This window comes from Lissotriton helveticus, chromosome 9 (genome assembly GCF_964261635.1).
Source record: "Lissotriton helveticus chromosome 9, aLisHel1.1, whole genome shotgun sequence".
Lineage (NCBI taxonomy): Eukaryota > Metazoa > Chordata > Amphibia > Caudata > Salamandridae > Lissotriton > Lissotriton helveticus.
In genome coordinates this window covers 751,754,247-751,777,899 of record NC_136070.1, presented here as the reverse complement: position 1 = coordinate 751,777,899, position 23,653 = coordinate 751,754,247, and the positions used below count along the sequence as shown (strand labels likewise).

At 46.0% G+C, this 23,653-nt stretch overlaps 1 protein-coding gene across 1 annotated transcript in view; it reads right to left on the bottom strand.

The window, feature by feature from the left end:
- Positions 1–610: 610 nt before the first annotated feature.
- The window catches only part of POLR1G (RNA polymerase I subunit G), a 104,964-nt gene continuing 81,921 nt past the window's right edge, over positions 611–23,653 (bottom strand). The window contains exon 3 of the mRNA XM_078660885.1: positions 611–1,835. Within this exon, the coding sequence (XP_078517011.1) occupies positions 1,049–1,835 (787 nt within the window). The 3' untranslated portion in view covers positions 611–1,048. The remainder of the gene's footprint in view (positions 1,836–23,653) is intronic.

Genomic DNA, 23,653 nt, shown 5'->3' with positions numbered 1-23,653 from the left:
CCCCCTTAAAGATTAAAATGTTTATTATATATTTATTCTAATATTGCATAGTTGTTAACCGTTTGCTACAGGATTTAATATAGTATTATATTTCTCTTTTTTCTCTTCCCCTTCTTTCCTTTCTTTTCTTACTTTTTCCTTTATTTGTCTCCTTATAAAAATGATTAAAATGCACTTGTTTAGCATTTTGCTTATATATTTCAATTCAAGTTCTTAGATTTGTTTACTATTATATGCTATGCTTATGTTAAATGGTTGATGTATGTTTTTTCTTTCTTCAATTTGAGAGATTGGTGTATTTTTTCATATTTCTTTATTTTTCAATATTTGTTTCGATTGACTTAAGGATGTTTATTTTCATTAGTTGTAAATGCTTTCTGTTGTCTACTCTTTAACCACTTGGCTGCTAAGGCACATGATGCACTTCCATTGACTTTCCATTGAAATCAATGGAAACTCCATGACGAGTTACCCTTGTCATTAGCACTGAAGGGGTTAATAAAGCATTTTTTTACACTTAAAAACACTCAGCTTGTGGTGTCATCAAAACTTTTACATAAAGAGATCACGAAAAATGATCTGTCAACTGAGCACAAAAACTCATCGCCAGTCAAGCATATGACTTGTTTATTATAAATGAAGAAAAAGTACTCCTTAACGGAATGCAGTAACACAGCAAAAAGGAGTTCAAGAGTCAGGAACAGTACAGGCAGTCACAGAGAAGGAGAAACCACCTCCATATAGGTTCTTAAATGGATAAAAGTATCAGGAACAGTTCTAACACAGTCCCATCAAACTTCACAGATGGTTATACCACATCAACCCCCAGTGGGAAGTCCTCAAATAAGCCACACAGTTCCACTCTTACTTTAAAGGTGGATACCTGCAGATGAGACCGGAGATACCTTGGCAGAGATGAGCTTGATTATTTGTAAGCAGTTTGTCCACTTGGAGGTGGATTGGGAAGCTCCTAATTTCTTCTTGTTTAGTTGAGTAGTCGGTGGCTGCATACCACTTCACGCTTTTCTTCTTAAACACAGAGCCCAGTTCAGCAGCTGTGGGGGGGGGATCTCTCTTCCAGAATTTCCTGAGATTGGTGCTTCTTTTTCTTTTTACTGTGTTGAATCCTAAAAGTCTCATCTGAGATGCCATCCGATGGCTCTGTAATTGCCTCTTCCTTGATCACAGATAAAAAGCCTTCGTCTCTCAGGGTGTCTTTCACTTCTAGGGCTGTCACAGAGACGTCTGCATGCTCCTTGTCTCGCTTCTTTTTCTTTCTCTTTTTTATTGTATTATCGGTGATGGACAGGCCCTTGGCGGCGAGACAGGAGCCTCGAGAGTCCTGATCCATCTCAGGAGAGTTACCGCAGGCACCTTCTCTGTCCATTTCCTCCTGCCTTACACACAGCAACTGATCTAGAACCGCCTCCACCTTCCCAAGCATTTTTTTCTTTTTCTTTCTCTTCACACCATCCATCCACATGGGTTCACAATGGGTCACTTGTGCATCATCCTCCCTTAACCTACCAGTCCTGGTTGCAGTGGTTGCCCCAAAAGGCATAAATCTCTGCTTGAGGCCTTCAGGGATTTTAAGAATGGGAGTGCCAGGAACAGGATGCAGACCACTACTGGGGTCGCCAAAACTGTTGCATATGTTTATGTAGCCACGGAAGGAGGGACCAGAGAGCAGTTGGTTGTGGTCCTCTGAAGGTACAAGAACATGGGAGGAACACATCTCTTGAGGGGAGCTGAAGATATTGTAAAGTCGTTTCTTTCCATCGTTCTTGATCTTCACAGATTTGAATCCAATCAGGGGGATATTCTTCCTGATAAAACTAAGGATGAAAGAAAACAACATGTTAAAAATGATGTTTGGGTATGGAACCTTGCCATTTCCTTATTAGAACAGACAGTATTATCGTTTTGAAACAAAAACGTTGAAGGGTTTTTCTTTTGCATAGTCAGTATTAAAAAAAAAAATGCTTTGAACAGATTTTTCTTTTGAGATAAACTAAAAGATTCTCACTAAGCATCTTTCCTTTCTTTAATTCCTCATTTTGAAATATGTGTTCAAACACTGATGAATAAGAAATAATGTAGATAACCCATATCTACTTTCCAATGCAGAAGCAAAATAAGTTTTTAATGTTTATACACGTCAGGTGTCAGATCACAGCTCATGGCTCTTCGCTTAACGTGTTTCCTATCCAAAATGCAACTTGTTTAAAAATCTAAACAAAAAAGCTTCACATTCTAAGGCTTCTGGCCTCTATTTGGGAAAGACTGTTCTGAAAGCCTATATTCAAACATTGCAACAAAAGCACATAGCTCATGTAGAGAGAGGTTGTGAAGATGTAGCCAGAGGAAGATTTTGAACAGACTACAAAACAGAAGAACAGGTCATTGGCAAAAATATGTACATTATTAATTGGGAACACAAGGGCCCATCTTACAGATTGGGCGCACTGCCCTGGTCTACACTGTGGTACAATGTTAACTGGGTACACCAAGCACAGCCCAGGTCAGTTCACCCTACTACACTGAATAAGCGGGGGGGGGGCAGTGTATTAGTGAAAGGCAGACTGGTCTGCCTTTTTACTGCTCAGGCAGCCCATCTTCGACATGAAATGGGCAGAAATCCCTGAAAGACCCGTACAATGATGGACTGCGGCCACATGCAGGGAGAGATCTGAGGGTCCATGGGGACCCCCTTTCTTTCCTTTCAAGGTGCGAACGGACTGTGCTGAACCTGGTAGTTCCTTTGCTTCTGTGCAAACATCAGTAATGCAATACGGGTGCAGTGTCCATTTCCTAATTTGAAGAGTCCCATACCCCTACGCAAATGAGGAAGCTCTCCAACACACAGAGGGAGAGCGCCATCTGTGAAACACAAGAGGCTGTGGAAGAGTCTATATGTAGCCCCTTCTATAATACCAAAGAGCCCCATGGACATATAAAGCGGGCGCAGACATGTTGCTCTTCTGGGGTACTTTTGATTGCACAGTCCATGGAGTCTCCTATAATGACAACACACTCGTCCCCACTGAGACAGAGACTCCAATTTAAAGTCTACCATACCATGTGCAGATCCTTCTGGTGCAGGGAAGAAGGGTCCATTCTAATAATACCCCATCCCAGTTTAAATCTAACGTGTAGTGGCTTAGTAAGTATCAAATCATCCAATAAAGTGAAACATAAAAGAAGTCTGTTTATATACAAGTAAATTATCTTCTTTCTAAAATGTCCTCAACACAAACAGGGGTTAGGGAAATGTACCAACAGTTTAAGAAACTGCCACTAAACACCTAACCAAACGCAAACGTTTTTTTGCACATAACCAGAAACAGATACCTCCACACACGAGAGGGTACTGCACTTCAAACTGCACTATGTTTTTTTTTGTTTACCCTAGTCTGGTATGTGAATGTGTTTAACTCCATAAAGTCACAGAGACTACTTAAGTTAGTGAGAAGTGGCATACCACTGTAACGCAAAACCGGATCAATGAAAATAGACACATCCATCAATTTCTGTTCTTTTGTCATCAATCATACACATAAGCACCCAACATTAAAAATAACACTACATGTGGGGGTGTGGGGGGTGTAGCCCAAAATCTTCAGCCTCTCTACATTTTTTCTTTACTGCTGCAGATAAATAAGCCTCACCTCTAGGATTCTTTTTCTTCTGGTTTTCTGTTGTATAAAGATTAACTGAGTGAGTTGCACATTCTATTTACATTAGTTATCTGTAATTTGCAGCGCAAGGTGGCACTGTGCGTTTAATTACCTTTTCTGACAGGATAGAACAGCAGCAGACTAAAAAAAAGCGGGCTCAATACAGTGCAGTCAGATGATTATTGCAGGGTCTTCAAACTGGAGGCCACACTGTAATGGAAAGTCACTAATGAACAAGTTACTTACCTTCAATAACGATATATCTGTAAGAAACATTGGTTAGCTAAAGATTCCTTACCTTAGAATTACCCCCAGATGTCAGACTGGATCCAGAAAATTTTTGGTCAGCAGTACCCAGTCAGAAGCTGGTGGTCAAATTCACGTTTGCCGTTGGCGTAGTGGTCGCCAGGATGACGTAGCGGTAGCTACATAGACACCGCCTTTACGCGCCGACGTCAGTTCTGTACACGACTTTCCACACAAAAAGCGCAGAGCCATGCAAGACACGGACCACTGGTGCACAAAACTAGGGCCCTGAAAGGATGTCCTTAACCCTTGAAGTCAGTTCGCAGAACGGGGAGGATGGGTGGGGCGGTAAGGAATCTATAAACAATTTATGTTTCCCACAGATATATCGTTACCGAAGGTAAGTAACTTGTTCATCTGAAAGAAACAGTTATGTATTCCTTACCTTAAACCAGATACCCCAGCAATACTTACCCCAGAGGTGGGTCTACAACTAAGTTCACACCAGAAGATCCTGGAGAATAGAACGGCCCAAAAAGCGGTCTCTCCGGACTTGGCTTTCCAGGCAGTAGTGTTTGGTAAATGTGTGCTACGATGCCCACGTAGCTGCCTGACAGATGTCATTTAGGAAGACTCCTCATCCCAAAGCAGCTATCACCCTGGTGGAATGGGCGTGCAGACCCACTGGAGGTTCCTTCTTTGCCAAATAGCAGGCTTTAAAGCACAGAACAACCCGCCGGGAGATAGTCTGTTTGTGCACAGCCCGATCTTTCTTAGCGCCCACATAACCAACAAAGAGCTGGTCGTCCACCCGGAATTGTTTTGTGCGATCCAATTGAAAGGAAAGCACATGTTTTGGATCCAGGTGGTGGGGCCTCACTGCCTCTATTGAAGGAGGCGGAAAGAAGGTGGGCAAAGTGATGATTTGGCCAATGTGGAGAGAAGTAACCACCTTGGGAAGAGGAGATGGCCCATTTCTTAGGACAATCTTGTCCGAATGAACAACCAGAAAAGGAGGCTTGGAAGAAAGTGCTTGGAGCTCACTCACCCTGTGAGCAGAGGTGATGGCCACCAGAAAGGCAGTTTTCAAAGTGGCATAGGTAAGAACCAAGTTCAAATCCCACTGGGGCACTACAAAGGGAATAGGAGGAAAAAGATAAGTATGAATGAATGGATGAATGAATGAAAGGGGTTTTATAAAGCGCGTTACTACCCTGAGGCCTCGTAGCGCTAGGTTTGGACAGAGCGGGGGCAAGGCATGTCCGGTTAGTGGGGGTTCGTGAAGAGATGAGTTTTGAGAAGTCGACGAAAGATCTGTAGATTGGATTCCCTGCGAATAGTGGAGGGCAGTGAGTCAGTGGACTTGATAAGAGAAGGCTGATCAGAAGCCTAATAAAGGCTGAAATGACCGAGAGGTAGCCTTTGAGAGTACCCAGAGCAGAGCCCTGCTGGGCCAGAGAAAGGAGGAACAAGAGGACCTCAGAAAGAGGGGCGGAAAGAGGATCCACAGCCTTTGCTGTGCACCATGCCACAAATTTGTTCCATCGGCAGGCGTATACCGTCTAAGTGGAGAGACGCCTGGCTACCAAGATAAAATCGCAGACCCCGGGAGGCAGGTCAAACAACGTTAACTGCCGCCACTCAATCTCCACGCAAGGTGGTGGAGGCTGGACAGGTTTGGGTGGAGGACCGTCCCCTGCTGCTGCGACAGAAGAACCTCTTGAAGAGGTAGTTGGATCGGAGGATGGATGGCCATGTTCAGCATCTTGGGATACCAGACTCTTTGTGCCCAATCCGAAACCACAAGAATGACTTGGGCCCAGTTGAGCTTGATCTTCTTCAGCACTCTGGGCATAAGTGGTATAGGCGGAAATGTGTATGGAAGACCGCAACTCGACTCGCAACAAAAAGTGTCGCCTAGCAAGTACCGCCATGGAAATTTCAAAGCGCAGAACTGCGAACATTGTGCGTTCTCTTAAGTGGCGAATAGATCTAACCAAGGCTCTACCCACTGCTGAAAGAGACCTTGCACCACCTCAGAGTGAAAACGCCATTTGTGATCAATCATGCACCTGCGGCAGAGTTTGTCCACCCTGGTGTTCATGGAACCTGCCAGGTGTTAAACCATCAGGGATATGCCCGGATCTTCCAGCCATGTCCAGAGGCAGAGGGCCTCCTGACATAGGGTCCACGATCCCACACCACCTAGTTTGTTGCAGTACCACATGGCGGTGGTGTTGTCCGTGAACACCTGCACTACTCTTCCCCGGACAGAGGGAAGGAATGCTTTGAGTGCAAGATGAATCAGCCGAAGCTCCAGAGGTTGATGTAGAGCCCAGAGTCCGGCAGAGACCAGAGGCCTCTAAACTCCACCTCCCCCATGTGGCCACCCCATGGAATGGAATGGAATGGAATGGAATCAGTTTTATAAAGCGCATGGTTACCCGGAGGCATCCCAGCGCTGCACTAGAGTCCGGCTCAAGAGGGAGAATGGAAGACAAAAGGTCACTTGGGGAAGAGGTAGGTTTTCAGGAGCTTCCGGAAATGCAGATGACAGGGTTCCATGCGCAATTTAAAAGGAAGGGAGTTCCACAGTGAAGCCGCATTAACCGAAAAAAGGCGGCCTCCTGTGCGAGTCTTCTTGAATCTTGGCACTCTCGCAAGGCACTCGTTGTCAGAGAGCAGAGGCCTGTTAGCCTTGTAGGGTGTAACTAGACTCTTCATGATGGCAGGTCCCTTACCGTGAAGAAGTTTATGGACGATACATAAGGATTTAAACTTAATCCTTTCACGGATGGGGAGCCAATGCAGCGATTTAAGTGCGGGTTTTGCTGACATCCTAACTGAAGTACCCGTTAAAAGCCTAGCTGCGGCATTTTGTGTCTGCTGAAGTTTATTAATGGTGGCTTCCGGGGCCCCCAAAAAGATGGCATTACTGTAGTCCAGTCTGGACAAAACTAGTCCCTGCACTAACAGTTTCCTAGAGTGTTGGGGAAGAACTTTACGGGCAGACCGTAGAAGGCCAAAGCAGATTCCTGTTGTTTTTTTTGCTTGTGTTTTAAGTGAAAGATCCTGTTCCAACCAGACCCCTAAGCTTTTAATTACTTTTTTGGGCTGGGGGGGGGATCCCCTAGACAAGCAGGCCAGATGGTAGTAAGAGGAATGGTGCCCTTGTGACCCAGTACCATGATTTCGGTTTTTGACCCATTCAGTTTGAGAGAGGAGTCACACATCCAGGCATGTATTCGTCAGGCAAGAATGAAAGTTGTCCGGACATTGATGAAGTTGGGAGAGTGAGACGACCAATTGAGTGTCGTCGGCAGAGCTAACACTTTTTTTTTTAAATTTCTTTTTATTGAATAAACAAAACAATGGAATACAATAGCAGTGACTTACATTGCGATATGAAAGGATGACCAATTTACATACAGAATATAGTGGATGGGAACTATCACCAAGCATTCTCATAAGCCATTGCAGGTAATCGGCCACATGAAATTCAGGATATTCAGTTAATTGCCAACCTTCAATCCTAACCCCCCTGGAAACAGGATAAATATCGAGCAGCAATTCAAAGTAGAAGGGAGGGGAAAGGGTGGAGCGATAAACATTACGATACAGCAGCCGCATCTCGGACACATCAAGGGACCACGCAACGATTAGGTTAATTATGCCAGTAATACCCAGAACCCATCCATCCAAAATACAAACGCGCAATGCAATAACACCAACTAGATCAGGATTATAAAGGATAACGAAAGAAAAACTACAAATACAAATCTAAACAAAAACACCCCTCCCCCACCCTGCACCCCAGCATGTGGCTTGCGCCCTATCCCCAACTAGCTGCGTGCCTGTCGCCCCATCTAAGTACTAAAAGTAGTAAAACTTGGAGGAGGACATCTCAATACGGGCCCCCGGTACCCCCTCCCCCCCGCGAGAACCAAGCATCCCCGTATTAAGCACCGAAATCTGTAGAAAAGCAAAGTTAAAAACGAAATAGGGGGAACAGTAAACACCACCATGCCTCACGTCAACACAATGGCGACGGAACCCAGTTCAAAAATATATGGTGCCAAACCCCAACAATCAGTCTCATCCTTGACCCTTCCGGTCAATCATACGGGCCCCTTCCAGACAGAGTGTTTCCTCCACAGGATAGTCAAAATGTGAAAATAGTTCAGAAGAGTTCCATGTGGGTCGAGGCAAAGTTATGAGGTCTCTGGAAGTTCCATCGGTAGCAACGGTGACCCTCAGCGACATAGGCACTCTGCATCTTTGTCCCTGTAAGGATATTGAAAATTTCGAAGAGTGAGAAGACACCGAACCATTCCACAGAAAGTTCCAAGCACGAGCATCTGGAAGGGGAGCAACAATGAGAACAAGCTAGGAGGGCGATGCTGATGGGCTTGTCGATTCATAGGGCACGTCGAGTACACGATCATCGGCCATCACGTTAGAATGAAGCTCCGACACCTCTCGTGGCACGGGGCCCATCGCTGCTATGGGGACTGCCGTGGGCGATATAGAGTGATCAGGATATTGAGACTGTATAGGGTCCGGTCCCACTTGTCCGAGACCGTGTGCAGTTGCAATCGATTTCCAGAACATGGACTCCACCTGGGAATGGAAGGCCCAGAGCGCTGCCAATACAGATCGTATCGACGGTTCAGACTCAGTCCGTCCCACAGACTCCTGTTCCGAGATATCCAGGTTCGCGTCCCCCCGAGGCCCGGCCAACCCGGGGGGAATAAATTAATCCTGGGACTGACTGTCGCAGAGGGAGGCCGAGGGCTTACCAAGGTCGCGGTCAAGGTTTCGTTGGCAAGCGTAGATCCCGTCCCGGAAAACACCGGCGGGGGTCAGACCGGGTCTCCGGGCGAGGGACCCACACCCTCAGCGCACTGTTGTGCCTCGTCAACCCTCCGTCGGTTGTATGCTAGAGAAACAACCGCCGTCAAAATCGGGCTCGAAAATTTTTCCACATCCAAGGACCGGACCCTGACGATCACCCACAGCCGTTGTTATTCAACTGGAACCCGGCTGGGCCAGTACTAGAGTCCCCGGCTCAAAAGCTGGTGTAGGCCCAAAATTAAAACTCGACGTAACTTCGTCTAGAAAGCTGGAAAAAATCCCGGGATTGCACCAAAATGGAACCTAGTGGTTCACACACCCGGAGGCAGGGTGGAAAGTCAGGATTTGTAACAGGATTATCCGGCGGGGGACGGAGGTCAGCGGAGCCGGGAGCCTATGTGGCCATCTTGGTTGCAGGCGTAGCTCCTCCGTAGCTAACAATTTTAAACCCATACAGGACAACCACATCCTGCAGGGGGGCCATGTACACATTAAACAATGTGGGGCTTAGAGAAGAGCCCTGAGGCACACCACATTGGAGGGGGATTGAAGCAGATCGTGAGTTGCCTTCCCAGACCTGAAAAGTGCGGTTGTTCAGGTAAGATGTTAACCAAGCCAGGGCGGAACCCCTTACACCCACCTCAGCCAGGCGCTGGATCAGGACACGGTGGTTAACCGTGTCAAAGGCTGCACTAAGATCCAGGAGGATCACTGCCACTGATCCCCCTGAGTCCAAGATGCACCTTGCCTCCTCGATGACGGAGAGGAGGGCCGTATCAGTGCCCTGGCCTGGGCGAAATCCAGTTTGAGAGCTCTGCAGAAGTTTGTTTGACTCCAGAAAGTGGGAAAGTTGGAAATTCACCAGTTTTTCTGTGATCTTACTGAGTCCTGGGAGTAGTGAGATGGGTCTAAAGTTTGCCATCTCCAATGGGTCAAGGTGTGGTTTCTTTAAGAGGGCCTTTACAATGGCCCCTTTCCAACTGGGCGGAACAATGCCCTGGGAAAGTGAGGTGTTAATGAGCTCAGTTGCTGGAATAGCAATGGTAGTAGCAATCTGTTTAAGAAACCGCATAGGGACCGGGTCACTTGGGGAGCCGCTTTTCATGGCTGCTAGAACTGTGAGGAATTCCTCACCTGAGACTGGATTAAAAGCGTTAAGCTGAGGGCCAACGGCCGGGAGCAGGCTGTCGATATTAGTGTGGGTGACCAGTTGAGGCAGGGTAGTTAATATATTTTTGATTTGTAGGTCAAAATAGTTTGCAAATTCATCACACTTAGCTCCTGACGACTCTTGAGACATAGGGGGTTCAGAGACTTTCAGTAGTTCTTTAATAATCTGATAGGATTCTCTGGTGGAATTAGAGGAATTTTTGATTCTTTCGTCGAAGAATATGGTCTTGGCCTCTCTAAGGGCAATTTTGTATGATCTAATAGCAGCATGATATATATCTCTGTTTGTATTGCTCCAATTTTTCCTCCAAGTACGCTTGAGCTTCTTACAATCTTTTCTTATGATTCTGAGCTCAGGAGTATACCAGGAGGCAGAGCCTACTCTCCCAGTCTTTTTCCCTACTCTTTTTTGTTAGTGTGGAAATAAAATTGACAATTGTGCCCCATCATTTCCCGGTTTCTGCCTGACAGCCATTTTTCTCAGACAAACACCCATTTTGTGTGTGACATGCTCTCAGCAACTTGTCTGAAAACTGTCCTTCACATCCCCATTGAATCTTGCACAACCCCCTGCTCCTTGTGATCGAGCCAATTCCAAGAAGCCTGCCTGTGTGCCTTCCCCCAGTTGTGCCAGAGACTCAGCCACATCCTGTCCATTGTTGGTAACTCAGCCTGTCACACCAACTGCCCTGTGACCACCCCCAACTGAAAGAGGAAGCACAAGGTTGTACACTGTGAACACACACATTTCTGTGGTTCTGCCAATTCTGGGAACCAGCAGCAGATAGTTCCTGTTCTTAACTGTAAGACACCCTGCACCTGGCATCTTAGTTCATTGACCACCCCTTCCTGTGCTTCAGCCAATTCCCAGAACCAGCAGATAGTTCCTGTTTTAAGAAATAGTTACTGCAAGCCAGAGAGCAGATGGTCTCTGTTTTACACAAGATAGTTCCTCTTTTTGACTCTTGTGGTTCAGCCAATTCCCATAACCAGCAAGATAGCTCCTGTTTTACACAAGATGGTTCCTGTTTTTGACATGAAGCACGAGCACAAACCCCAAATGAGGAAGCCTCCCCTTCCAACTGTCAGACTATTTCACATCGCAAGTCCCCTCAGGAAGCCTAAGACATGCCCCCATTTCTTCACAATCTGCTCCTCTTGCTGATTTTTGTTCCTCTATCTGCCATGACCTGTTTGTTCCTCTATTTTGCCTCATGACCAAGACTGTATAAATGTCCTGCTGTTGAAAATAAAGACACCCCACTTCAAGAGAGGGACTTGAGAGATTGCTCCTGTGCCCGCTTGGTGCTGGAAGCGCTCCCCTTAACTCGAGTTACTGGTCTCCTCCTCCTTCATTTGAGCACCACGGACTCCTCGCTTTGCATTGACAAGAAATTATGATTTATTAAGCATAGAAATTCAGAAATGAGGTAATAAGTAAATTTAATTTACCACATTAATTGGCGCCCGGAACAGGGACATTCCCTTTCCCCCCACTCGCCGGCGATATTGGACCCGGTACTGTCCCCTCCTGACCGTTGACGGACTTCAAAAGTGCACAAGGCGGGGAATTCCCGCTAACTCCCTCGAGGCGAAGAGGGGGACCGACTGCGGCCCAGCATCCACACGAGGCGGTGAGGAAATAGCGGAACGTCCTGAACCAAAGCACAACCTGCGAAGCAGACGAGTCCGAGGTTCTACAAATCCCACCTTGAAACTGCGCGCCGCGTTTTTCCAAAATCTTCAAGAGGCCTTCCAGTTATTTTCGGTGAGTACTGCTGAAAAGTATAAAGACAAACCCACAGCTTTTGTGGGGGCGGTAAAGATACGCGTTTTGTTGGTTTCTCACCTATCTTTGGTGAGGACTACTAAAACTAGTATAAAAGACGGACTCACCTCTTTCGTGGGTACGGTAAAGATATTTGTTCTGTTTGTGTTTTTCTCACTTCTAAAATCTTTGAAAGTCTTGCCATCATGCCTATTTTCTCGAAAATACGCAAGATGGCAACCAAAAGGAGTATTCTTGAGAAGGAAATTCCCCTTCCTCCTCGGGATACTCCAGGACACTTCATGTATGCAAAACATGGTGTCGGTGCAATTATTTATTGTGATTTATGGGTGGATTATACTAAAGACCTAGAACACAGATATAGATGGCCTGAAAATGGTACTTTTGACACGGAATGTATTATGAAATTAGAGGAACAGTTATGGAAGAAAAAGAGAGTCCGCCAGTCACAGAGTGACTCGGTAGAATTATGGAGAAAAGAAGCCCATAGGAGGCAACAGAAGGAATTGCATAAAGTTGAAAAGGGTAAGAGAATGTCAGAGCAGGTCAAGAAAGAACAGTTACAAGAAATATGGAAAGAAGTAGTTAGTGAAAGGAATAAAAGGGAACAATCAGCCATTTCTACTGGTTTTTATCCTGTATTGCCATCTGCACCTGAAAACCTTAACAATGCATCAGCACAGCCTACAGGCCCCACTACCAGAGGATACTTTCACCAATTTCCTCTTAGATACTCCACCTCCATATGAGGTTCCAGTAATTCAACACCCTCTGCCTCCGCCACCCCTTTTACAACATAACGCACCACCTCTCATTCCAGAAGGGGGTGCCGTAGGTCCAGACCCAGGTAAAACAATTCCCGACTGCCCCTATGACCAGACTCCGAGCAACACAGGGGAGGCGGGCCGAATAAGTAAAATACTTCATGACTCCTGGGAAGAAATAAGACATCTACCAGCAATTGACAAGTTTCTTCAAGCGGCCTCTGAGTTTCTTCGTACTGGAGAGAACTCACGAGCCATTAACGCTATGACTACAAGAAGATCACACCCTGTAAAAATGCACATGTATAGGTTCCTCCTTTGCTGTTTCATAAAACACATACAAGCAGAGGAAAGAAATGTACCAGTTTCACTTTTTGACTTATTAGATTCCGCATCCGACCACACTAGTCTAGAACTTATAAATGATGCACTAGACAGGTTCACCCGTAACGTGACCCATATTCTGCAAAACTTGCAAACAAATGAAGAGAATAAGAAACTTGAGGAGGAAATTACTGAACCTACTGAAAAAGTCCTACCCGTTCGTTCTTCCGCCCTTAATTCACGAACACCCCCGCCTACATTCCTCCAAGGTCACTCTGAACGGTCATCTCCAGATGAGTTATTTGAAAATACATCCAATGCATTAGACTACTGGTTAGACCAGGAACCTCCGCTTACACCGGAGGAGGAGGAGGAAATAGCCAGAACTGCGACCCTATGGGTCTCTTAATATAAGATATATGACAATGATCTCATAGCCCAGCTTTTTCTAGCATTACCACGCTCACATCAAAGATTAGCAAGTCTCTACGTGGTACAACATCTCATCACACTCAGTGGCACTCATTTTAAACATGATCCAAGACTCGAAGATTTTCTGTCTGACTGCGCTGATAACATGTTCCTCCACAATAGTTCAGTTTTTCTCAACACATTTATAGATTTTAGACAGAAATACCAGAAAAAGACTGAATATAAATCTTTCAATAATACTTGTGGACCAATTAATAGACTTCCTCAAACACGCCAGTTCCCCATGAGAGAGGTCCACCCCAGAGCTGACGCAAATGGAGCGCTACAACGAGTCTTCATTTATGTACCCTTGACAAAACTTGAGTTACTAAGGATGAAAGAGATGGTTCCCTCCCACTCAAAGGATCCTGCTGGATTCTTTAAGGAATTAGGAGATGTATTAATGATGGGAACATATACTCTTTCTGATATCACAGCAATTCTGAAATTATTGTTGCCATCAGGTTTATATGACAAACTAAGAGAAAAAGATTGAGAAGTAGCAAGTGAACACATTAGATGGACTGAACTTCAGAATGACGAAAATACTAGAGTAGCAGGTCAAGGTATAGGAGACAGACTAAAAGCAATTCCTGGCACTATTTTAAAGGTGCTACCACAGTTACTAACAGTGAAAAAGTAGGACTGGGATGCCATTTCCTCCTGCAAACAGAAACATGGTGAAGACATAGGAGATTATTACACTAGACTTGAAAAGTGTTTTGCGGTAAATAGCGGCCTTACGCCGACAAGTGAAGCTTACCCGCATCTGTTTGTTTCCAAATTAGTAGATAACGCCTTGCCAGCCATTAAGGACAGAGTACTAAAAGTAGAAAGTACCTGGCAAGCACATACACCTCCACCTGTTACAAATGCTACAATATCACCAGAATCGCATTAGGGATGAAGAAGAAAATGATAACCGCATGAAAGACACAAAGATGAAAGCATTAGTAGCCCAAACTGCACCCCAGCGTCAACAGACACCAAGTAGCCAGACAAATATAAAAAGCACTTGTAATTATTGCAAGAAGATGGGACACTTCGTTAAAGATTGCCCAGTCTTAAAGCACAATTTGGCTACTGGTAAGACCCAGCCACGCCCATATCAGCCAAAACAGAATGGTTCCCTAGACAGTTCAACACCTTCAGTTCCACTGACAACACAAATGGCCCAAATGAATATTATAGACAGCGCCTACACTGAATATTACCCAGATTTCTCATGATGTTGCCCAGAGAGAGAAGATGACAAACTGCCCCTAATCCCCATTCCAGTAGATCAGACAGGTCCATTTATAGAGGTCCGACTTCTTGGGGAGGATAGGAAATTTCTACTAGACACTGGGGCCAGTAAAACAACAATAAGCCATCAAGAGGTCCCAGAGGCTCCTCTCTCGGGTTCAAAAAGTATTTCTCTGGGTTTCTCCGGACAACCTGTGACAAACGCCACGTCAAAACCACTGCCCTTGCAGGTTGGTCCCCTCACGACAACTACAGATCTTATATTGACAAAATCATGTCCAGAAAACTTTCTTGGTATAAAAACATTGAAAGAATTAGGAGCTGTCATTGTTTGCTCACCTACAGATGTCAGACTATTTCTGCGAGATTTCAAGGGCCACTACACAGGTAGAGAATTAGATGAGCGTTTGAAAGATTTGCCACACACCCTGTGGGTCACTGATTTCACCACAGTAGGATGTATGGAAATAACACCTCACAAGGTTACACTGAAAGAGGGAGCCCAACTACCACGCATAAGGCAAAACAAAATTCCACCTCAGGCTGAACAAGCATTAATGTTAATTATTCAGGACCTAATACAGTCAGGTGTGATTAAGGAAACAACTTCTAACATTTGCAATTCCCCTGTTTTACCAGTCCATAAAAAAGTGGAACCAGGAACACCACCTGTCTACAGACTAGTGGTGGATTTGAGAGAGCTAAATAAATGTGTCATTCCACAACACCCTGTTGTTCCAGACATCTCCACCCTACTCACAGCCATAGATGCAGAAGCAACGCATTTTTCAGTCATTGACTTGAAAAACACATTCTTTAGCGTACCTATTCACCCAGACAGTCAATACCTTTTTGGCTTCTCCTTACAAGGACGAAGTTTCCAATTCACAAGAGCTCCTCAAGGTTTCACAGAGAGTCCAAGCGTATATAGCCAAGCATTAAAAAGACAACTAGATACTGTTCAAATGCCCACGGATACAGCCATACTACAATATGTTGAGGATATCCTCATTACGGCCAGATCTGACTCAGCATGTGCTGAAGCATCACTACTAGTACTAGAATTCCTAGCTGCAAATGGCCATAAAGTTTCCCCTGGTAAGCTCCAATTTTGTTCACAGCAAGTGGCATTCTTAGGGCACTTGCTGTCAAAGGAGGGTAGGCAGCTTACACAGGAACGCATCCAGCTCATACTACAAATTCCACAACCAACAACACAGAAACAAGTTTGAGCCTTTGTTGGTCTCACCTCATATTGTAGACAGTGGATCCCACAATTTGCACTCATTTCTAAACCATTAGTGCAGCTGACAACACTCGAAGCTGGCGCTACTCCACAATTACCCTGGACAGATGAACACACTCAAGCCTTTCAGTCTCTTAAAAAAGCTATGTGTCAAGCCCCAGTGCTGGCAACACCTAATTACACCAAAGATTTTACATTATTTGTAACAGAAAACTCAGGTACAGCACTATCAGTTCTGACCCAACTTCGAGCAGACAAACATAAAACATGTGGTTATTTTTCAAGCACATTAGATCCAGTAGCACAAGCATTGCCTGCATGTCTAAAATCAGTAGCAGCTACTGCACAAGCTATTAGACAAAGCGATTCTATTGTATTGGGACATCATCTGATAGTTCAGGTCCCACACGCTGTAGAACTTCTGTTAAACAGAACACAAACACAGCATCTGACAATAGCCAGACTCCCCGGATATGAGATGACACTTTTTCAGCCACACATTGAGATTAGACGCTGCAACATTTTAAACCCAGCAACACTGTTGCCACTGACCTCTCCTACTGAAGAAATTCACGATTGTATGGACATAATAGATTTAGTGACCAAACCAAGACCAGATTTACAAGATACTCCCCTTGCTAAGGCAGAAATGACACTCTTTGTTGATGGTTCATGTATGAGACTCCCCACAGGAGAATTAGCAGCAGCCTATGCCGTCACAAATGGTACAGACACTTTAGAAGCACACAAGATAGAGATACTGTCGGCACAGGCAGCAGAACTCATAGCCCTAACACGAGCATGTCACTTAGCAAAAGGAAAGTCAGTTAACATCTACACATATTCACAATATGCCTTTGGAGTTGTACACAACTTCGGTACATTGTGGAGAGAGAGAGGATTTCTCACATCACATGGGTCCAGAATACAGCATGCTACACTCATCACTGCCCTCTTAGAGGCCAGTCAGTTACCAGAGAAAATCGCAGTGCTAAAATGTAAAGCGCACACAAAAGGAACAGATGAAATATCAAAAGGAAATGATTCTGCAGACAGTGCAGCCAAGTTAGCAGCAAACACAGAATTAAGTATACCACACCGCCAATATACAATACGAGACCCCTTTTCTGACATCCAGGATGTCCAAAGTCACGCCACACCACAGGAACAGCTAGAATGGAAGGAACAAGCATTTGCAATGCAATAGGTCTTGTATTAGGAAAGTTAGAGCTATTGGTATTGTAAATGACACATTTTTTATTTAGGTTTTGTTTTTGAAAATAGCGAAATTAATAGCTTTGTCATTTACAATGCCAATAGTTATAACTCTCGCAAATGTGACACCTACAGCATTTGTAATGCAATATGTGTTGCATTTACGTGACTTACATGTATTGATTTGGGAGCTTCACAATATATGCATTATACAACATGTTCTGCCTTTTGACTGCTTGTGCATGCCTACACAGTGGTGTGTTGAGCTAGGGGTCCAGATCAGGTTTAGAAGAGGGACCATGTCCCTCCCTCCTAATGGAAGATGCGAGTACTTTTATTTCTCAGGGAGTACATAAATGTATCACATTCCTTCATTTCTACCGCGAGTAGATTGAAGGAGTTTACTTTCTCATTGTGAAACCATTATTGTAACCTTTCCTTTATTTGAAGCTGAAAATTCACCCAATTAAACTTTTTTGCTGCGTAGAAACCCTCTTCAGCCCTAGGGGTGTCACAGTTAGAGCGTCTTCCGGTGGCAGGCCGCCGTTGACGTGAGGACAGTTCTATGTCAGCTCACATGTTTTCCTATTGATGGTATGTGTTTGTTTATGGCTAGCACTGGAGGCCAGGGCTGGGTATCATTTATATGGTGGGGTGATTGAGTGAACCACTGGGATAGTGGATGTTCATAACAAGAGATTGAAAAATGCCATCTGACAAAGACATGAATTCCACTGACCGGTGTGGAAAGAGGAGCCTGTGCAGAGTCGTGACTGCCAGGCCAGAATGAGAAGAGAACTGAGGCGGTAAGCTCGGTGGGTTCATGTGCTTTCTGATCTCCAAGTCCAATCCCACGGGTGCTGACTCAGCGTTGAGCCATCAATGGCTCTGGAGTGAAAGCCCTACTCGTGACAATTGCTATTCCCACCCCCTACTGGCAAAACACATATTTAATCATGTTCTCCAAGTGTTATGATAATGTAAAAAATCAGAAGCGGAAGCTCAGAAAGTAGGTTTGTAAAGATGCATGCCTTGAGCCCTCTCAATGCACATCACCTCCCACACTTCCGTGTATTGGGGTTATTTTAGCTGCAGGGGCCGCGCTCGCAGCTCCTGGAAGCCCCGTCCGCGCCGGCTTTGGTTACGCGCCCGGCACCTGTTGTGGTCAGTTTGGCTGCGGACGGCCGGGCATGCCCCGGAGTGGACCCCTGCTCACACCACACACAGCCTGGACCTCGGCAGCCTGCTGTCCGCCGCCTCCCCCCGAGCAGCGAGCCCGTGTCCGCAGCGCGAAGAGCAGAGAGCAGCGCCTAGGTGCCAGGCTGCAGCGTCCTGGCGCTTTGTGAGCGCCAGTGAGAATGGACGTGCTGAATTGGAGTGGGATCTATTTGTTTGCTCGTTCAAGGCACCGTTCCTGGCTGGCCAGGCGGACCCGGACGTCTTGCACAAAAGTTCTCGTTTTACCTACAGTGTGCACGGACTGCTTGTGGCAGCGGGAGGTCCGAAGCCAGCATCTTTACCAAACTTGTGTTTGGACTTACTGCCCGGGTACAACCTTATCTACTCCTGTGAGTTCACTGCAGGGTGTCGGCGTGCTGCTAGTCCAATAAAACGTGTATGCATTGTTCGTGGCAATTTTTATTTGACCAACAAAGTAAACCCTAGATTTTGACATTGTTTATTTGCTTTTGAGAGCTCGTGGGCCCCTGTTAGAAACCATTGATGTATCCTAGTAAGCGCTATATACTTGCAATTACATTAACAAGCAGCGGCACGCGCCCCTCTCCCTTTACCCCATGTCCTGCTGGTTTATCTTTGATCCCTCCGCAAATTCACCGACGGAGGCCCCGCCACAGGTGGCGGCGGTGGATTTGCGTAACTGACCATTTCTGTCATGGTGGCCGAGGCGGGAAGGAGCCACGGGCCCCGGTCAATCTTGAATGGGATAAAAGCGGAAGGAGCCGCGGTGTTTATTTTATTTTATTTAATGCGATTTGATATTGCGCTAACATTACCCGAAGGTGTCAAGTCATTTTTTGGGGCATACGCAATACCAGCAGCGGAGCAGACTCTCACGAGCCCCTCTGCTGCCTCTTGTCCCCTAGAGGGCGGGACTTCCGGCTTCGAAAGCCCACGCACGCGCCCACGGAGAGAAGCCACGCCTACGGAGAGAAGCAGTGCTGGTGACGCGGGGCTCCCATGCCCTAGAGAGAGCCCCGCGGTGGCGGCTGAAGACCGGAGTGGCGGTAAGTGGGCGGGGGGGCGCTTGGTGCACTTGTGTGTGTGTGTGTGGCGTGTGTGTATGCGACAGCGGGGGTGGGTTCTCTATGTGTGGGTGCGTGCGTGCATGGGCGCTCGTGTGTGTGTGTGTCTCTGTATGCGCATGCGGGTGTTGAGCTTCCCAGGAGACAGCAGCTGAGCGCGTTAGAGTGCGTGTGGCCTGCGCCGATCGCCTTTGCGCGCAGCCAGGTGCTGTCTCCTGGGAAGCAGACCCAGCGACAAAAGATCTCCTGGCGGACACAGCGCTTACGCGCTGTTACGCCACAAGACCTAAAAAGGAGGAGTCCTTACAGATCAAGGCTGGATGACACCTGAAAGAGCAGTATGGTTTCTACCGGATGCCATGGTACAGGTTATGGTAAACACCATACATGGACCAGCGCATCTGGGAGAAAAAGCAATGTTAGACAGCATACAGAATATATGGTACAACAAACATTTGAGAACTGCAGCCAAACAAAAAGTTAAAACGTGCATGATTCGTAATCAGTTCAACCCAGGAAAAGGCACAAAGGTGGAACAGGGAGGATTCCAACCCCCTGACCATCCATTTGAAGTTCTCCAGGTGGACTATATCCAGATGGAGAGATGTAGAGGTCACAAGTATGTGCTAGTTGTAGTGTGTGCTCTGACCAGATGGACAGAAGCCTATCCCGTCCCAGATTACACTGCAACGACAACTGCTAAACAATTAGTTAGAGAGTTTTTCCCGAGGTATGGGTTGCCCCGTGTCATCTACTCAGATAACGGCCAACCTTTTTGCTCTGAACTCATGAAGCAAGTGTCTCTTCTGTTAGGGTACACTTGGAAATTTCACTGTGTAAGACATCCTCAGGCAGCAGGTCTAGTAGAAAGACACAACCAAACTTTGAAGACAAAATTGGCCAAGATATGCACTGACAAAGGCGTGGACTGGATGGTAGCCTTACCCGTTGCCCTCTTCTACATGCGTATGGTAGCCCATTCCAGAACTGGCTTATCTCCATATGAAGTGGTCTTTGGCAGACCACCAAATATGTGGGGTACGCCAAGGCCTAAAAGAATAACTGATGTTGACAGTACTATGCTGACTGACTACCTGGCTTCCTTGATGTCTGCACTCCAATCTTGTCGTTCTCAGGTTGCTGCCACCTTCCCTGACAAAACCAACCCGGAAGAACACGCCATCCGACCCGGGGACTGGGTCCTCGTGAGGAACTTCGACCAGACCAGCCCCCTCCAGCCCAGGTGGAAGAAGCCAAGACTCGTACTACTAACAACACGGACAGCAGTGAAGGTCGAGGGCAGGAAGGGCTGGCTCCACGCAAGCCACTGCCGGAAACATTTTGGACAAAAAGACACTGTTGCTGATGGCCCTGCCAATCCCACTGACATTGTGACTGAACAATCTTTATTGCCTTTGGAACTAACCCCACAACAGGATTACAAATCAAAGTTAAGGTCTGCCATTCGGACTCTGGCTAATTAAGTTCATTGGGCGTCAGTCCAGTGGTGAAGCGGTTGGAGCATGGGAATGGATTTTAACACCTTGACTATGTGGGAGAAAGAAAAAATAAACTCTAGAAAAAGACATAATGGTCCTATTATATGTTTGACAGTATTATTTTTCCTCATGGCAGTTATGACGTGTCTTGGTTGGATTCTCCACACTGTTTTTCCTCCAACACAACACACCTCTCATACACCCAACAGCACTCAGGAACACACCTATCACGACCTACCCCCTCATGAACAAGCCCATAGACTAGCCTTGCGAAACAATACCTTCATACAGATGCTACACCACACTCAGCAGGCCAGTAATAGCACCAATTGTTGGATATGTGGCCGCATCCCACCTCATCAGAAAAAGGGAGGGATGCCTCTTTTTCCTTTCCCATTCTCTTATAATGGAACTTGTGAAGCCTGGTTCGCCCTAATAACAGCTGACGATACTACCCCCACCTCCTGCCCTGACGGAAATAATTCATGCAAGAATGGGTGGCCTTGGGGGGGATTTAAACAAGGTACTCAATACTGCCTGTTACCCTAATAAGGAGGGAGATCCTCAGGCGACAGGTACAGTCCTAGAAAGTGAAGAATACAAGCAAGGGAACATGACCATGTCCTACAAGATGTTAAATACCAAACCTAAAAAGAATGCTGGTCCCCCTTCCATCTCGGTCTCACCAGTAAAAGGACACCTGTGCATCCAGAAAATGGCTCTGTTCCATTAGGACACAGTGACTGTCATACCACTATAAGTTTTGAAGACAGAGGAAAGTCCTCATTTCTAGCATCTCGCCATACTTATTTCGTCTGTGGCCAAACGGCCTATGTGCAGCTGCCCTTGAACTGGGGATGAACTTGCTATATAGCATTCGTTACCTCCGGTCTTTGTGGCCCCATCCACTTACCACCGAGACCTCCTAGTGCCCCATGTCAGACATAAAAGAACGATCGATACCTCCTTGGTTGACCAAACAGAAACCTCATGGGAACAGTATACAGATTTTAACAAAGGATTCTTCTTCTTTGTTGGCCCTGTACAGAACAGCAAGCTTATACGCAGGTTGACAAGGACCTTAGAGGCTGTTGTAAACCAGACGGCGTCTGCCCTGGGGAGCTTAACCCAGGAGCAGTCCGCCATACGATTGGTTACTCTCCAAAATCGCCTTGTCCTTGACATCATCCTGGCTGACAGAGGCGGAGCCTGTAAAATTATAGGCTCTAGCTGCTGTATATTTATTCCTGATAATTCCCCATCTGTATACACGGCCATAACAAAATTACACAAGATAGCCGTAAGTTTACATCAAGTACTTGGCACTTGGACGTGGTCTGATTGGTTCTGGAAGATAATATCGTCCTGGGGATGGCAACTGCTGTCAGCAGCAGGTATAATATTCCTGATAATAACTGGATGCTGCCTTTGCATCCAATGTGGTCCTGCCCTGTGCGGTCTATGCGCTACAAACTGCATTCCTAAACCACTGGTCCAGCAGAGAGAAAGGGAAAGAATTATGCTACAAGAATGTATAGATGATCTCATGCAAATTGAGATATAATGTAGGTACGCTCTGGGGCAAGGAGGGAATGTGGAAATAAAATTGACAATTGTGCCCCATCATTTCCCTGTTTCTGCCTGACAGCCATTTTTCTCAGACAAACACCCATTTTGTGTGTGACATGCTCTCAGCAACTTGTCTGAAAACTGTCGTTCACATCCCCATTGAATCTTGCACAACCCCCTGCTCCTTGTGGTCGAGCCAATTCCAAGAAGCCTGCCTGTGTGCCTTCCCCCAGTTGTGCCAGAGACTCAGCCACATCCTGTCCATTGTTGGTAACTCAGCCTGTCACACCAACTGCCCTGTGACCACCCCCAACTGAAAGAGGAAGCACAAGGTTGTACACTGTGAACACACATTTCTGTGGTTCTGCCAATTCTGGGAACCAGCAGCAGATAGTTCCTGTTCTTAACTGTAAGACACCCTGCACCTGGCATCTTAGTTCATTGACCACCCCTTCCTGTGCTTCAGCCAATTCCCAGAACCAGCAAGATAGCTCCTGTTTTACACAAGATGGTTCCTGTTTTTGACATGAAGCACGAGCACAAACCCCAAATGAGGAAGCCTCCCCTTCCAACTGTCAGACTATTTCACATCGCAAGTCCCCTCACGAAGCCTAAGACACGCCCCCATTTCTTCACAATCTGCTCCTCTTGCTGATTTTTGTTCCTCTATCTGCCATGACCTGTTTGTTCCTCTATTTTGCCTCATGACCAAGACTGTATAAATGTCCTGCTGTTGAAAATAAAGACACCCCACTTCAAGAGAGGGACTTGAGAGATTGCTCCTGTGCCCGCTTGGTGCTGGAAGCGCTCCCCTTAACTCGAGTTACTGGTCTCCTCCTCCTTCATTTGAGCACCACGGACTCCTCGCTTTGCATTGACAAGAAATTATGATTTATTAAGCATAGAAATTCAGAAATGAGGTAATAAGTAAATTTAATTTACCACAGTAGGATACGGTCTAATGAGCTCGTGAGCCAATTATTTAAGTTAGTATCAGCAATCACGGGGTCCGGATCATGGGGAGGGATGGAGTGTTCAAGTAAGTGAGTCCAGTCCTCAACGGAGAGCTTAGACCAAGCCCTTTCCACAGTATAAATCCTAGGGGTTTGTGGTATTTGCACTGTTCTTGCTTTTAAACAGGAAGGGGCTTTTGCTTAATAAACAGTTTCTTGATAAGTTCCCTATCCTATTTTAATCACCACATTTATGATTTCTTTGCACTGCACTCTCCCATCAGATCAACATCATATGGTTCAGTAAAGTGATTGTGGGTCGTTACCCCAAGCCGATCATGGGGGTATGCCGGATGTCTCAATGATC